Genomic DNA, 18442 nt, shown 5'->3' on the forward strand with positions numbered 1-18442 from the left:
TGAAATTTGAACTATAATGAGTGAATACAATTGTGTATTCATGAGAAGAATCATGAGAAGAGGGGATTTCTTTTGGGAGAAGATAACATTTTGTTTAATTGAAGCTCAGTTGCAAGAGTTAACCTGTTAAAGCTGATCTATAATGAGATCTTCTGTATTTCATCTTGGGAAGGTATCTTAACACAGATAGGTGCTGCCAAATACTGATATCAGTCCACAAGCATATGATTTTAGTTAATGATTTTAGGCATTTGGAAAGCGTTTATAGAATTCTATTACTCCTCTCTTGATATTTGCCTTTTAGTGTGTCATCACATTGCACACTAATCAATTCCAGTAGAGGGCTAGGTGGAAACTACTCAGCTTACACAGTTAAGTAGATTTTGATATATTTTTTACTAGCATTGAGATCTAAAGAATGTTGTTGGAATTGTGGCTTGATCTTTGAAAATATCTCCAGTGCAAATCTGTGAGGAAATGAAGATCTTGCTTTAACTTTTGGCAACACTGGGAGTATATAAAGCAGCTTTGACATTTGCTTGTGATTCAAGCAGCATTAGTTATCAAAATGACACCACAGTATACGTTTTGTGTTTAAGTATTTTTTTGCCTTAGAATTTTAGATTGGATCATTAAGAAACTATCAGGTTTGCCCCAAAATCTAATTTATAAAACTCCCCATAATAGTGATAATGATTGCTGTCATTCATAAAAATTTCAGTAATTGGCTCTGAGCTCAAAAAAACAATAAAACTGTCACGACTGGGCCGTTAAACTGTGTGGTAGTGTAATTCAAGATATTTAGCTTTTATTTCTCATACTCATGGAATGGGCAGTGGTTAAGTTCATGAACACTAATGATGTTCACTATTGATACCAGTGGCTCAACAATATGTGATAGATTAATATATCTTTCTGTTGGGTCTCCTAGGTGGCTCAGTTGGTTAAGCATCTGACCCTTGATTTCACCTCAGGTTATGATCTCAGGATCATGAGATCCAAGCCCTGAGCCGGATGAGGAGCCTGCTTAAGATTCTTTTTCTCCCTGTGCCCCTCTCCCCTTAAATAAATAAAATTTAAAAATAAAATGCCTCTCTGCTGAGCAATTGCTCCATACAGTATAAACACATTAAATTTTCACAAGCTTTGTATAATTGTCTAACTAGATTTTTTTGCACTCCATATGTATTTTGCCACTATCTTTTGTTTTGTTTTTCTCAGCTTCTGGAAAATATTTTTGTCTGTAGTTCCACATAGATGGTTCATAGAGATTAACTCTTCGGTCACTTAATTCATATTGGCTCCTCAAATAAGCCAACAGTTAAGTAAGTATCAGTAATATTTGTGAACTCACCAAGAGCCAAGGAAGACCACTCAAAATCATTTTGTCTTGTTTTTTGATTGATTATTGATGTTTCCATTGTCCTCAACACTTCAAGAACTGTTTTTACAGGAAGGTTAATAGTCTTAAACAAGTTTATTTTCTTGGAACATACTTCTTTGGCTTTTCTAATCAAATGTGATTTCATTAACTCACCATTAGTGAATGGTGTTTCTTGCTAACACACAAGCCAGTTAGAAACTTAATTAACTTTGGTTGCAGTCTCATTTTATTTTTGTGAAGAAATTCTTCTATGATGAAATTCCATTTAAAATTTTCAAATTTTTCTATTGATTCTGGTGAAATGGGAATGTTGTGATGAGTGCTTAGTCTGGTACTGTAAATATATATGCGCTCCTGTGTGTACACACATATATACATATTTTTTGAGCACAGCTGTAATGTTACAATGCCTAGCCATCTGATTCAGTAACAGAATAATAATCCACACTGCACTGTGCTTTAAAAATATAACATTTGCATTCTGTTTTTCTGCTTTGACATGAGTATGCACTGTAATAAAAGTAGAATGAACTGTTGCAGTACAGCAACAAGCATGACACTCAAGATGCTGTTGAGTTATAAGGGTATCTCTGCAATTTGTAGTACCATGAGAAGCAGTGTGAAGTGATGGGAGTGCCCTGTGTCTTTGTTGCAACTAATGTACTCTGCTATTGTGTGATGAAAGTACCCATAGATAATACATAATTTAATGGGGGTGAAAGGAAGAAAATAAATAATAACAAGAGTAGGGGGATCCCTGGGTGGCGCAGTGATTTAGCGCCTGCCTTTGGCCCAGGGCGCGATCCTGGAGACCCGGGATCGAATCCCACGTCGGGCTCCTGGTACATGGAGCCTGCTTCTCCCTCTGCCTATGTCTCTGCCTCTCTCTCTCTCTCTCTCTCTCTCTCTCTCTCTCTCTCTCTGTGTGACTATCATAAATAAAAAATAAAAATTAAAAAAAATAACAAGAGTAGTTGTGTTCTGGTAGAAGAACACTATGTGTGGACACTGAAGAGTTATATAATTTTTATGTGTCTTTTTTTTCCCTTAATTTTTTTTTTTTTAAATTCACAATAGCAGGAGTTGGGCCAGATTTGACCCTCAGAGCTCCATGTTTTTCCCCCTTTCCTGATGTAGACATGTTTGTGCAGAAAGATTACCTATCAGGAGTAGGAGACTTTGGTGCTTTCACCAAAGTTATGTGACTGATACTGTCAGGATTGGTTAAGTAGGGGGTTATGACCCATTAGTATCTAGGCATTTGCAAGTTATTCCTCAAATTTATTTATATGTAATTATCTGAATAATATATGGCTAATTATAATCATATTTTGTGTCCTTTTCTATATTTACTTGAGCAACCAACACAAAATTTTTGAGGGTTTTGATCTCTGTAAAAAGGGAAGCACCAGTAAGCTCACCAATCACTGGCTTTTTTCCTGGAGGTACAGAGGAATAATAGATCCCAAACAAAAAGTGGCAGTCTTAACTGGACTAAAGGAAAGATGGAAGTCTGAGGCGATTAAAACAGCTGAAACTTGAATCCCAAAGAAGAGAGAACCATATAGACTCTAACTCCAGAATCAGGTCCCCCTAAAGTCTTTGACTCACTTTTTTTTTTATAATACATTTATTTTTTATTGGTGTTCAATTTACCAACATACAGAATAACACCCAGTGCTCATCCCGTCAAGTGCCCCCCTTAGTGCCCATCACCCATTCACCCCCATCCCCCGCCCTCCTCCCCTTCCACCACTCCTAGTTCGGTTCCCAGAGTTAGGAGTCTTTATGTTCTGTCTCCCTTTCTGATATTTCCCACACATTTCTCATTGACTCACTTCTAAGGTACACATGTGCAAGAGAAGATCCTAGGAAAACCCAGAAGAAAACAGTAAGCTGGAAAGCTAAAAATCCAAGCAGAGATTCCAGCATCACCTTAGTGCCAGAGAGGCAAACGTCGAAGCCTGCCAAGTGAGAGGGGCTGTATTACACTGTGAGTTTTCCATTGATATTCTATCATGGCCACTCCCTAAGATGGAGAGCAAAACTGAAGTAGACTGCAGTCCTCAAGAAGATGTAAGTCATTGTTATTCTCCCTGCTGCTAAAAGGAAACAACACTCTACAGAGGAAGATGTCATCTAGAACTTACACAATTTTCATCCATAGTCAGATATTTCATTCAGTGAAATAACAGCAGGCTTAATTGACCAAAAATCAAGAGGAAAAAAGGGAACAAATCCATAGACAATTCGGATATTAGAATGATCACAGAGACTTTAACTGATTAGATATGCTCAAGATAAATAAGTGATGGAAAATTTTATCAAAGACCTGGAAACTTTACAACCAAAAAAGAGAATTTGAGAGTTGGGCTTATTACTAGAACATTAGAAACAGAAGGAGTTGTAGTAAGCTACAAAAAATGTTGTAGAAATTATGCAGTGCTGAGGGGAAAAAATAGAGGGGGAAATAGAGAAAGCAGGAGACAGTGGAAAGGTTTAACATGCATAATGGGTGTCCCAGGTGGAGAGGAGATACAGGTAGAGGAAATACTGACCAAGAATACTGACCAGTTTTTCCAAAACTGAGAAAGATACCAAAATACAGATTAAATAAGCTCAGAGGACTCCAGGTAGGAAAATACAAATAAAACCATATTGAGACCCATCATAGACTTAACCACTGAAAAGAAAGAAAACGAAAATCTTAAAAGCTGCCAGAGAAGAACAGTGATGGTTGATACATACATCACCTAGAACTACAGACACCAGAAAACAATAGAAAAGTCTCTTCACCTGCTGAAAGAAGAGAAAGAATGCTAACCTAGAATTCTAAATCCAGTCCTTCAAAAGTGAAGAAAAAATAAAGACACAAAAGCTGGGAAAATTTATTGGTATAGACTGGTACTAGAAGATATTAAAGTTCTTGTTGAAAGAAAATGATCTCAGAACAGAACGGCAGAAATAAATGAACAACAATAAGGATAAATGTGTGTAAATATAAATTAATACTATTTAAAATAGTAATTATGGCTCATAGGGTTTAAAATGTGTGGAAGCGGTATATGACTATAGAACAAAAGGCCGGAAAGCAGTACCTAAGTCAAAAGTGCGTTATCTCTTGAGTAACTGCCAAAAGAAAAAGAATACATAACTAAAAAGCCAATAGAGGAGAAAATGGAATAATATTATTCCAAAGAAATGTAAAAAAAGTAATGAGAATGTGATAACAAAGCAAATGACAGGATGAAAGACCTTAACTTTGTCTATAATTATAGTAAATATCAAAGAAGTAAAAACTCAAGACAAAGCTCAGAAGACCTAACTACTGTTTACAAGGGGCATATTTTAATTTTAAAGGTACAGATGGGTAAGTACAAGAATGGGAAAAATACATCATGCACATATTAACCAAAAGAAACCTGGTTGGCTCTGTATGTCAGAAATAGTAGTTAAGGGGTGCCTGGGTGGCTCGATCAGTTAAGTGTCTGCCTTGGCTCAGGTGATAATCTCCAGATCTTGGGATCAAGCTCCGGGTTGGGCTCCCTGCTCAGTGGAGAGCCTGCTTTTCCCTCTCCCTCTGCTGCTCCCCCTGCTTGTGCATGCAGTCGCACATGCTCTCGCTCGCTCTCTCTCAATTAAAATCTTTTAAAAAGTAAATAAACTTAAAAAAATAAGGCAAGAAGTATTACTAGAGGTAAAGAAGAGTATTGCATAATGTTGAAAGATGAATTCAACAGGAAGATAGAACAATCTTAAAGTTTTTAGATATTTAATATAGGTCTAAAGCCCAAAAAGGAAAAGTTGATAGAATCAAAAGGTTAAAATAGGCAAAACCACAATCATATAGATTAATTAATGGACCATTCTCAATAACTTATAGAACAAAGAAAAAAAATCAGTAAGGGTCTAGAAAATTTAAACAACACAGTAAACTTGACCTAATTGACACACACAGAGCACTTCACCCAGCAACGATACTTTTCAAATAGTATGGAATGAACATTTACTAAAATAGGCCATATGATGTACCACAAAGCAAATCTCAGTAAATCTGAGATCTCAGATTCTCTGATTTCAGTAATGATAAACTAGAAACCAGTAGCAGATAATTGGAAAATTCTCAAATATTTAGAAATAAGCAGTGTATTTTTACATATCTTACTGGTTAATGAGGAAATAGTGAAAATTATAAAAAAATATGTTGACCTGAACAATAATGGAAAATACATGTCAAACTTGTGCAATTGTAGCAAAAGGCAATGCTTAGAGGGAGATGTAGAACTTTATATTAATTTTAGTGTAGGGGTCGGGAGCCTGAACATTAAACTTCTATTTCAGACAAGAGAAGAATAAGCAAATTATAACCCTCAAAAAAGTAGAAGAAGGAAAGGAATGCCTGGGTAAGCTCAGTGGTTGAGCCTCTGCCTTGGACTCAGGATGTGATCCTGGTCCGGTGATCAAGTTACACATTGAGCTCCCTGCGAGGAGCCTGCTTCTCCCTCTGCCCATGTCTCTGACTCTCCCTCTCTGTCTCTCATGAATAAATAAATAAAATATTTTTAAAAAAGTAGGAAAGATATAAGATATAATAAAAAGCAGAAATCCAATAAAAAGGAAATGTATGATTTTTTAAAATAAAGTTGTTGAAAAGATTAATGAAAACCCCCCCTAGAAAGACTAATAATGTAGAAATAGGAAAACAAATTACCAATATCAAAAAGATACAGGAGACATAACTAGTAATGGAGAATAAAGAGATGGAACAAATAAAAGCAGTAATGTAATCCTGGCTTGAATTCTGTACGAGAGGGGAAGAAAATACTAAAGGACATGATTAGGAGAATTACTAAAATTACAGTATATTCTTAACATTAAAGATTTATATCAATGTTAAATTCCCTGAATCTCGGGGCGCCTGGGTGGCTCAGTGGTTGAGCGTCTGCCTTCAGCTCAGGGTGTGATCCTGTGGTCCCGGGATGGAGTCCCACATCGGGCTCCCTGCATGGAGCCTGCTTCTCCCTCTGCCTATGTCTCTGTCTCTCTCTGTGTGTCTCTCATGAATGAATAAATAAAATCTTTAAAAAATAAATTCCCTGAATCTTGTTACTTTATACTGTGCTATATATAAGAGAATAATTCTTATGAAATAATATCCTGGTAAAGGAGCATGATATATACAATCTATTCTCAAGTGATCCAGAGAAAATCACTTCAAAATATGTATTTTGAAGGACAACAAAATTTTATAAATAATGCTAATAAATTTTATAATTTATTTATTTTTTTTAAATTTTATAATTTAGATGAAAAATTGTTTCGGCAAAACTGACACAAGAAATAGAAAATATGAATAGTCTTATATGTGTTCAAGAAAATACATTTGTACTTGAAGTATTTCTCAAAAAGAAAATTCCAAGACCATTTGGTTCCACTGGCAACCTAAATATTTAAAGAAGAAATTAGGCCAATTTTATACAGTCTCTCACAGAAAACAGAAAAAGAGAACACTTCCCAACTTGGTGGTGGTGGTGGTGGTGATGGTGGTTTTTAAAGCCAAACCCTAATACCCAAATCTGGCAGATACCAAGGAAAGGAAATTACTGGCCAATATCTTTCATAAATATAGCCACAGAAATTGTGAGCATATTATTAGCAAATTGAATCTTACAATAAGAAAGATAATGTCAAATTTGGTGGGGTTTATTCTAGGAATTAGGAATCCAAGGTAAGCTGAACACTCGATATAAATCATATTAACAGAATAAGGTGGGATTACATGATTATCTCAATAGATGAGATACAGTATTTGATAGATTTTAGTACCCTTCATAATAAAAATTCTTAGCAAACTAGGTATGAGTAAAGCTATAGTTATCATAATGGTGAAATATTGAATGCTTTTTCCTCTAAGTTGAGAAACAAGACAAGATCATTAGCACATTTTTTTTCAACATTGTTGTAGAGGTCTTAGCCAATTCAATGAAGAAGAAAAATAAAGAGATACAAAGATTGGAAGAGAAGTAAAACTGTCTTCAGAGATGATATGATTGTATACTTGGAAAGTCCAAAGGGATCTTGAGACTGTTAGAATAGGAAGCAAAGTCAGTATTCAAAAATCAGTTATATTTTTGTATGCTAATATTGAACAACTGGAAAATGAAAAAGAAAACACATTTACAAAGCAGTGCCCCCTCAACTCCATTTAATGAAAATGTGCAAGACTGCCACCTAGATGCTACAAAACATTGCTGAGAGAAACAAATGACAATCTAAATAAAAGGAGAAATATGTTTATGGATTGGAAGACTCAAAATTGTTAAGGTAATTCTTCCTGGACTATACTCATTCCCAATTAAAACTCCCACAGGTTGGGGTGTCAGAAAATAGAAAAGCCAATTTTAAAACATACTTGAAAATGTAAAAACCTAGATTAAGTACTGATGTAAAAACAAATTGTATTAATTAATGGGACTATATAGAGTTTCCAGAAATAGACCCATTCATGTATGGTCATCTGATTTTTCTACAACACTACCCTACAATTCTATGGAGAAAAGGTGATCTTTACAATAAAAGATGCTGAATCAGTTGGATATTTGTGTGGGTAAAAATGAAACTTGACCTTTACCTCAAACCAGACACACGATTGAGATGGATTATCAAATATAAGGTAGGTGAACACAGTAAAAAAATCTAGAAGGAAACATAATGAAATACCTTTAGAGAAAAAATTTTTTGAACTAAATGTAAAACACACCAAAAAAGATTGATTAAAATTAATTAAGATGGATTTAAATGCATTAAAATAAAGAACTTCTTGGGGTTCCTGGGTGGCTCACTTGGTTGAATGTCCACTCTTGATTTCAGCTCAGGTCATGATCTCAGGGTCATGAGATAGAACCTAGCAGTTGTTGGGCTCCTTGCTCAGTGGGGAGTCTGCTGAAGATTCTCCCTTTCCTTCTCCCTCAGCACCTCCCTCCCCCATGCGCATTCCTTCCCCCTTCAAATAAATAAGTCTTTAAGGAACTTCTGTTCATCAAAAAAAGCATTAGAGAAAAGGCAAGCCATAAACTGGGAAAAGATTCTTAAAATACATGGATCCAACAAAAGATTCATCTGGTATATATAAAGAATTTCTACGAATCCGTTTTTTAAAAGACAGTTGGTTAACAAATGAACTTCACAAAAAACGATATCCAGATAGCCCTTTAAGCTCATGAAAAGGTAATCAACATTAATCATCAGGGAAAAGCAAATTAAAATCTCATCAAATACCACCATACACCCAACAAAATGGCTAAAATTTAACACTAATAATACTCAGTGTTGGTAAAGAAGTAGAGCAACGTTGGTGGGTTATAAATTGATTATAACCACTTTGGGAAACTGGCTACTGCTCTACTATGAACATAATCACTAAAATTTAATAACTATCTGGCACCTTTTAAGTTTTGTTTTGATCAGAAAATGGAGGTGAAGGTTTTTAATTCCTAGGACTGCTAAAATATTCTGAGGAAGTGTGTGAAACTAAGTCACCTGCTGACAGCTACTTTTTGTTTAATTTCCTTTCTTCATAACCACTGGTTTTTAATTTTGGTATTTTGGCCTTTTCCTAAATATAAGACTTGTTGAGAGGGTAGTCTGTCCTCAAAGGTGCTGTCTCTGCAACTATTGGGTCTCTTGGGCTTCAAGGTTGGCCACTGGAGAGCAAAGAGGACTGCGTTTCTGTGGTAGTAGCCTTTAGGAGCATCATCAGGAACCAGCAACAATAGAGATAGAACCCAGAGATCCCTGGAATAATCTTACTGTTAGTCATAGGACCCAACACGGTATCTGGTAGTTTACTGACAGTGTGACTTTCCTGATCTCCAAAATATGGGTATGACTTTTTTTTTAAGGTTTATTATTTTATAGATACATTTTTAAAAACTGACCATTTTATTTATTGTTTAACAGTACGAGGATGTCGTCCAGGAAAGATTGTGCAGATGACTGAAGCAGAAGTTCGGGGCTTATGTATCAAGTCTCGGGAGATCTTTCTCAGCCAGCCTATTCTTTTGGAGTTGGAAGCACCCCTGAAAATTTGTGGTATGTAAATGAGTAAAGTTGGAAGCTCTATTTTAAATATCAGTTTTTCTCCCCTATTTATATTGAAAGTAGATCTAGAGAAAACATTTTAATATTTATGTATAAGAGGGATTGGTAGATTGATTTACATAAAATATGGAAATTGAAACTTTCATAAAATGGTAAGTTACAAGAAGAAAATGATTGTTACATATACATCAGATAAAAAGATCGCTGTTCATATTTTTTAGTTCTTAGAAACAAGAAAGTATATATAAGAGAAAGTTTTTTTTTTTTTTGAAGGCAGATTTTAGAAGAAATTCAAATGGCCAGTAAACGTAAGATCCTTAGCTTCACTAGTAAATCAATGAAATGCAATTTAAAAACAAATCCCAAATGTAGTGAGATTGGGAGAAAAAAAAAGTCAGAAACTGATAATCCAGTGTTGTCAAGGTTGTGGAGAAATAGGCATTCTGACACACCAGTTACAAAAAAAACAAGAATCGAGTTTTAGGGGTCAGTTTGGCACTATCCATGGTGTTCTACCTTTGTTGTGATTTTATTTTGAAGATTATATTACATTACAGTTTATATTCTTTTAAAAGTCTTATAGTGGCTTTTGGCCCAAAACAAAAACTTACAACTTTAGGTTGAGTGAATCCCGTCATAGCCACAAAAATTGTACAGAAAGGGGCACCTGGGTGGCTCAGTGGTTGAGCGTCTGCCTTTGGCTCAACTCATGATCTCAGGGTCCTGGATCGAGTCCTGCATCAGGCTCCCTGCAAGGAAGCTTGCTTCTCCTTCTGCCTCTCTCTTTCTCTTGTGTATAAAGAAATAAAATATTTTTAAAAATTGTACAGAAAGCATTTTTTCATAGTTTACATAACAGTGGGAAATAGTGTAAGTAATATATCCAAAAGTAATGCTTTTGGTTTGATAACTTGTAGTGGCTGTTATTATGACAGCTTTTATGGACTTAATTGTCATCTTTTGCTCAATCAAGGATTATTTCTGTATGTAAAATTTTCATTGTCCTGTGTGCATGTTTCTTAGTGATTCACATTCATACCTTGTAAACTCTAGGTGCTTAGGGTGCTCCTTTTTTTTTCTTTTTTAAGACTTTATTTATTCATGAGAGACACAGGGAGAGAGAGAGGCAGAGACACAGGCAGAGGGAGAAGCAGGCTCCACGCAGGGAGCCGGATATGGGTCCCGGGACTCCAGGATCATGCCCTGGGCTGAAGGCAGGCGCCAAACTGTAGCCATCCAGGTTGCCCTTAGGGTGCTCTTTAAACAATTTTTTCTCTTTCTTGTGTTTATTAAGTCATGTGCTTGGTGCTCCTTGGTACAGTACCTAGCTAATAAAAGGTATTAGCTAAGAAAATGTTTGTTGAATTCATTAGTTAATTAGCTTAGTGTAACAGGAGGTAGCATGAAATTTTGTGGAGCCTGGCTGGCTCAGTTGGTAGAACATGCAACTCTTGATGTCAGGGTTGTGAGTTTGAGTCCCATGTTGGGTGTAGAGATTACTTGAAAGAAAAAAAAATTCTTGTGGAAATGATCAATCTCTTCTGTGACTCTAAATCAAATGTAGTTATTTATAACATCTTAAGATGATTCAAATTCTCTCTAAGCTACTCTTTAAAATGCTTTGATATAGAAATAATCTGAGGGTAGTAGAAGTTAGTTGTACTAAATATTTCTAAATTCTGGCTATTTGTCTTATGTTTGGTATAACAAGTTACCTATGTTAAATTACCAGCTAATAGTTATCATGTTCGGTATCTATTGTATAACATATTACTCCAAAACTGTATGGCTTAAAATAGCATGAATTTATCACCTCACAGTTTCTGTGCATCAGGGATTCAGGCACAGCTTAGCTGGGTCCTCTGGTTCTGGGTCTCACAAGGTAGTGACCTAGGTACTGCATTCATCTCAAGGCTCAGCATGAAAGGATTCCATTCCTTATGAGCTGATGGACTGAGGGCTTGGTTCCTAATGAGATGTTGGCCAGAGGCCTCCTTCAGTTATTTGCCATGTGTGCTTCTCCATAAGGCAGCTGGCTTCAGCATCAAGAATGGAAAAAGGCAAGAGAATACGAGCAGAATGGAAGTCATGATCTTTTGTAACCTAATCTCAGAAGTGACAGCCCATCCCTCTTTTGCTGTATCCTGTTAGAAGCTAGTCACCAGCTCCAGCCTGCATTCAAGGGGAGAGGATTACACAAGAGTGTAAACATTGCAAATCATTTGAAGCTGCTTCCCACAGTAACCAAATGTTCTAAAATTGGCTTTTTCTGTTTTCAGGAGATATTCATGGACAGTATACAGATTTACTGCGATTATTTGAATATGGAGGTTTCCCACCGGAAGCCAACTATCTTTTCTTAGGAGATTATGTGGACAGAGGAAAGCAGTCTTTGGAAACCATTTGTTTGCTATTGGCTTATAAAATCAAATATCCAGAGAACTTCTTTCTTTTAAGAGGAAACCATGAGTGTGCTAGCATCAATCGCATTTATGGGTTCTATGATGAATGTAAGTAAAAATAAGTTATTTTTTGTTAATGGGAAAATTCCCTAATATTCCCTAATACAATTTTCCAGTTCAAAGGAGTTCCTTTAAGTTTTTTAAAAAATATAATATGAAGCATAGGACCAAGAAGAGTCTTTCATGGAGGAGGGCCCTGAAACTGGGACACATGTTACTAATTAAGCTGGTTCCTTAGAATCTCCTTGGTTGTGTTATTTCAGGTTGACTGCAGCTTACTCAACTGAAAGGTCCTCTTGTAATTAGTTTACAGAGTAAAATATCCACATAAAACAGGTCACTATAGATAGTATCCTCTAGTTTTCTAGTGTTCTTGTGATATAATGGAAATTCTCATTGGCCCTGTGTCACAAGAAATACTGAGAACTTGTATGAAATTATTTAAAAGTTCAAGTTTATTATTAGAATTTTAATCTATGCCTATAAACCTATAGAGATAAGGATACTGACTACTCTGGTATGTCTTATTGTACTTTTTCATCAGTAAGAAATCACAGATTTGTGTTTTATAGTAGTGTTTCCAAGTGTTACTACTAAATTACTATATTCGAATTTGGTCTTTTGCTTTTGTTAGAGCATGGGAAAGAACATATGTTTGGTTAATTATAATTTAGAACCAGTTACAATGATTTTCAAATTGAATTTACCGGTTTTTGAGCTGAATTCTCCATTAGAATCTATTTTTGCTTTTTTTCCAACCTTAAATTTGGTAATCTTTTTCAAACTCCTGTCTCCTTGGTTTATATGATCATTTATTTGACAAGTGTTTATAAGGAAGTGTTAATATACCCGGTACTACTTTAAACACTAGGGATTCAGCTATCCACAAGACAGATCTCTGTTCTTGTGGAGCTCTGTTCTAATAGGAATGATGCCACATTTGATTTTATGTTGCATTTTTATTTCTGAGGTGTAATGTATGGTTTCAACTGTTTAAATCAGACCAGTAGACGAGAAGTGGATTATAGTACATCTAACCATAACCACTTTTCTAAAGCTCTATCAGTAGAGATGTATTCTTAAGGATAAAACATGAGCTTGAATATCCTAAAGGATAGAAATGACATGAAATGAAATAATGCATGTGAGAACAGCTTGTAAACACTGCTTTGAGTTAATCTTTTTCATTGAGAGACAAGTTATGGCATAGGAAATTAGTGCTTATGTCTTTCCTCCCTCCCTTGGGTTAGTTGTTAGAACTTACTGCCCAATTCAGGAAAATCAGGTAACTCTGAAAAGGTGAACATACGCTGGAGGTTGTCTTTGTTGTAGCTCTTTATGCTAGACCACAGGAAAATTATAGCCTTTGTGTCTCTATTTATACTTACTGTAGTGCCAAGTTGTAATTCACTCAAAAGTGAGTACCAGTCAAGCACTTGGAAATTGTCCTTTCTTGGCAGTAAATTTATGCTATGTTACCCAATGCATTAGAGTCAAAATGGACAGTCTCTAGAGGCACCCCTTTCACTTCTGCATATTTGGCTAGGTATTTAATGTGCAGGTTGAATGCAAAACATAAATTAATAGTCTGTTAGACTATTTCAAAGTTGCTTTATTATAGTGATCTTAAAAGACAAAAACGTCAAAAAAATTTTTAATAAAAGACAAAAGTGTTTGATATATTTTTCCATAAAATACATAACACAGTCTTTCAGGTTTTTTTTTTTAACTTTATGGAAAGGTGCTGAATGTTTATTAAATTTACTGCCTTTTTAAAAGTGTTCAAGAAATACTTAATACAGAAAAAACAAAGTGCTGTATAAAGTTACCCATAATCCTGTAGCTATGAGATAAGAACTGAAAATAGTTTTAGACTTATTTATTTGCTTATTCTTTTTATAGGCAAACGAAGGTTTAATATTAAATTGTGGAAGACCTTCACCGATTGTTTTAATTGTCTGCCTATAGCTGCCATTGTGGATGAAAAGATCTTCTGTTGTCATGGAGGTAGACTAATAAATTTGCTTTATGGGTTTTTCTTACTATCCTTCCATTCTTTAGAAAAGACCTATAGTAACTAAGATGCACACCATGGGAAAACAAAGCAGTGCTTGTTTGAAAACTCAGATCATTAAAACTGTTTTAAACATGGCTAAAATCTTTTTTTTAATAATAAATTTATTTTTTATTGGTGTTCAATTTGCCAACATACAGAATAACACCCAGTGCTTATCCTGTCAAGTGCCCCCCTCAGTGCTCGTCACCCAATCACCCCCACCCCCCGCCCTCCTCCCCTTCCACCACCCCTAGTTTGTTTCCCAGAGTTAGGAGTCTTCCATGTTCTGTCTCCCTTTCTGATATTTCCTACCCATTTCTTCTCCCTTCCCCTCTATTCCCTTTCACTATTATTTATATTCCCCAAATTAATGAGAACATATGTTTGTCCTTCTCCGATTGACTTACTTCACTCAGCATAATACCCTCCAGTTCCATCCACGTCAAAGCAAATGGTGGGTATTTGTCATTTCTAACGGCTGAGGAATATTCCGTTGTATACATAAACCACATCTTCTTTATCCATTCATCCTTCGATGGACACCGAGGCTCCTTCCACAGTTTGGCTATTGTGGACATTGCTACTATAAACATCGGGGTGCAGGTGTCCCGGCGTTTCATTGCATCTGTATCTTTGGGGTAAATCCCCAGCAGTGCAATTGCTGGGTCGTAGGGCAGATCTATTTTTAACTCTTTGAGGAACCTCCACACAGTTTTCCAGAGTGGCTGCACCATTTCACATTCCCACCAACAGTGCAGGAGGGTTCCCTTTTCTCCGCATCCTCTCCAACATTTGTTGTTTCCTGCCTTGTTAATTTTCCCCATTCTCACTGGTGTGAGGTGGTATCTCTTTGTGGTTTTGATTTGTATTTCCCTGATTGCAAGTGATGTAGAGCATTTTCTCATGTGCGTGTTGGCCATATCTGTGTCTTCCTCTGTGAGAGTTCTGTTCATGTTTTTTGCCCATTTCATGATTGGATTAAAATCTCTTTTAGTAACTGGAAATTTATGATTATTTATACAGAATGAAAATATAGTACTTACCTTTAAAGAATTTCATGTGTGAAGAGGATAGCCAGAGTTCTGTTTGAATAAACGTCTTTCCTTTACCTCAGTTTTGACAGAAAGATAGCCCTACTATTGGTAAAAATGAGAGGATCATGTTTATATTCCTGCCTATACTATAAATACTTTTCATCAGAATCCAAGTGTAATTGAGCTTGCTAGATTGTATATGAACTGATGTCTTGAGAAATTAAAAACCTATTGACAAAATGTATATTTCCAAAAAGTAAGATAAAGTATATTTCAGGGGTGCCTGGGTGGCTCAGTCGGTTGTGTCTGACTTTTGGTTTTGGCTTGGGTTTTGATCTTGGGATCCTGGGATCAAGCCCCATGTGGGGCTCCACACTTAGCAGGGAATCTGCTTCTCTCCCTCTTCTCCTCGCTGCCCCCTCCCATGTGTGCTTTCTGTAAAATCAATACATCTTTTTTAAAAAAGTATATTTCAAAACATACTGTGTAATGAATGGGATTTAATTCTGTCAAAGTACTTGTAGAGGCAGTGATTTTTATGAAGCCTGGAAAGGGAGAGAATTGTTAGGCAAATGTTTATGGAAGCGTCGGTTTTGGAGGATGAGTAGACTTTGGAGAGGTAGAAAGAATTTGAGACAGGTTTTTTTATGTTTCTAGTTCAAGGAATGTGTGAAGACTGGCCTGACTAGAATGTCAAGTACATGTTGGGGAATGATAGGTATCAAATTATAGAGATTTGAGTACTGAGCAAAGGAGTTTGTTGAATGGTTTTTTTTTTTAATTTTTTTTTATTTATTTATGATAGTCACAGAGAGAGAGAGAGAGAGAGGCAGAGACACAGGCAGAGGGAGAAGCAGGCTCCATGCGCTGGGAGCCCGATGTGGGATTCGATCCCGGGTCTCCAGGATCGCGCCCTGGGCCAAAGGCAGGCGCCAAACCGCTGCGCCACCCAGGGATCCCTGTTGAATGGTTTAAAATCCATATTGGGTTTTTGTACAGGGAAGTAATTTAATGAAAATAAGAAAATTAATTTTTATCAATATACAGTAAGAATTAAAGTAGAAAAGTATTGAAAAGATAGATGTACTTGTCTAAGCCTGAGGTAAAAAATGATTTATTCTCTGATAGAACATATATCACTATACTAATTGAAATATTTTATAGTAGATACTAAACATTTAGGAAATAGTTTTTGAACATTAGCTAAAATTAGAAATGTATATAAAAAGTATGTGATGGTACTTCAATTTATAAAAGAGAAATGCTAGCTTATATTTATGTACTACTTTAAAGATTGCAGAGTATTTTCATGTGTTTTTTCTCATCCTTCTGATCAACACTTACGCTTTTAAGAAGGTCATGAACATGTTGGAGTGGGGTGTAGGAAGGCCTTATGAGACAGAGTGAGGCAATTAAACATGGAAGTAAACATGTTTAAGATTGGGTGGTAAAAAGTGGAAAGAGTAGTAGGAAGTATTGGAATTGGGTATGTTCCTGTAGAAGGGCAGGGAATGATTGGAAAGAAAGAAGAGTGGTAAGATTTCTTTCCTGGAGAAATATTTTGAAATAAAAGGGAATTTTATTTCCCTGGTAGGGAAGAGTGGCATATTCATAATCACAATGTTCTGTTATATCAAAGTGGGATTCTATTTAATAACTCAGTATATTAAAAGTGACATTAAAAAGGATACCTTAAGTATGTTTAATTTTACGTAGTGAATATACTTTGACTAAACGCTTCTTTATTTGAGTGAATATTGTTTAGATGTCAGTATTATAACTTCTCTTTTATTTATAGGACTGTCACCAGATCTGCAATCTATGGAACAGATTCGGAGAATTATGAGACCCACTGATGTCCCTGATACAGGTTGAGTATATAGAGAAACTTAGTTGATTTATGTAAAATGTTGACATGTTTGAACTTAATTATATATTTAGTGGAAGTAGGATTGGTTTATGTAATAAATAATAGAGCTTTTTTAATCATGAATAAGCTAACTACAGATTATTTAGAGTAATATATTTCACTTCCCGCTAATTATTTCCCAAGGTGCAATACTTTTACATTTCATATATAGCTGTAGTATGGTTCTGTTAAACTTATCACAAAAGATCTTGTTATTGATCCTCCTTACTTTCCTGGCATTACTTCATTCATATCAATATTGGTTATGTCCTTCAAAAACTTGAAAATTAGTCAAAAAGAAGACCCCTGGCTGGCTTAGAGCATGCAACTTTTCATCTCCAGGTCATGAATTCAAATCCTACGTTGGGCATGGAGCCTACTTAAAAAGAATAGATAAATTTAAAAACAATTTTTGACGGGTTTTAAAATAAATTGATAGGTGTTTTGATTAAAATAATCTTTCTTAGCTGAAAATACTTTTTAAAAATTATCTAGTAGTTTTCTGTTATTTTTTTGCCTCTTCTATATTTCAAATTTGTAGAGCTCAGAAAGCTGTAGAGATACATGGTGAGTTTTGTGAAAAATTTGTGAAAGAATAATGAAAATTCTTCAGACATTTAAAATAACTCCTAGGTAAGTCAAAGCAAAAGTAAATAAATTCCAGTTGAGGATAAATTTCTTTGTTGATTAACAAATGATAATTTAATTTTATAAATAAATTCTGGGCACAGTTGCCTTAGTTTTCTATTGGCTTTTAAACGGTAATTATTCATAGTCGAGTGCCAGTGTTGTACTAAGACCTATACTAATCTTGGCATTCATATCATAAAATGCTTTGATAACCTATGAATTGAATGCAGTAAAGGTCTGCTTTTTAGTTCACCTTTTGCTGAAGCTCTCAATACCTTCCTTTATGGCATTTTCTAACTCTGAGTATATGTGGTTTTTCCACAACATACCCCATTCTCCCAACACTTAAGTGAGTGTTTAACATTTTAATTTGATTCTGACACTAATTCATGGAGTTAGCTGGAACTCCACAGGTTAAGGGGTCCATTCCACAAGACTGCCCGCACTTAGGTTTTCAGCCTCCAGTGGGGTTCTCTGGAGACCCACACTACTGCCCAAAATTCTAGGATTCCCACAACCACATCCTCAGATGCTTTACTTATATTTGTCAGTTTTTCATAAAGGGATACAACCTAGGAACTGCCAAATGGAAGAGATTTGTAGAGGAGGGTATACTGGTTGGTGAGTAGCTCCCACATCCTTTGGTATCAGTGTGTTCAACAACCAGAAGCTTCCCAAGTCTAATTGTTCAAGAGTTTTTATAGAGCATGTGATGTGATGAGCACTGTGTGTTATACTATATGTTGGCAAATTGAATTTATTAAAAAAAATTTTTTTTATTTAAGACATTTTTTTTTTATAGAGCTCAGTTTCCAGCCCTCCTCTCCAGAGGGAGAGGGCAGCTGAAAGTTCAAATCCTCTAAACAT

The 18442-nt window shown here is 35.6% G+C and overlaps 1 protein-coding gene across 2 annotated transcripts in view; it reads left to right on the top strand.

Annotated features, from left to right (window-relative positions):
* The window catches only part of PPP1CB (protein phosphatase 1 catalytic subunit beta), a 39528-nt gene that overhangs the window by 9489 nt on the left and 11597 nt on the right, over positions 1 to 18442 (top strand). For both annotated transcript variants that reach the window (XM_055327099.1, XM_055327098.1), the window contains exons 3-6: positions 9344 to 9475; positions 11764 to 11994; positions 13849 to 13953; positions 16835 to 16906. In XM_055327099.1, coding sequence (XP_055183074.1) covers positions 9344 to 9475; positions 11764 to 11994; positions 13849 to 13953; positions 16835 to 16906 — 540 coding nt within the window. The remainder of the gene's footprint in view (positions 1 to 9343; positions 9476 to 11763; positions 11995 to 13848; positions 13954 to 16834; positions 16907 to 18442) is intronic.

The sequence above is a fragment of the Nyctereutes procyonoides genome, unplaced genomic scaffold, assembly GCF_905146905.1.
Source record: "Nyctereutes procyonoides isolate TBG_1078 unplaced genomic scaffold, NYPRO_anot_genome, whole genome shotgun sequence".
Taxonomy (NCBI): domain Eukaryota; kingdom Metazoa; phylum Chordata; class Mammalia; order Carnivora; family Canidae; genus Nyctereutes; species Nyctereutes procyonoides.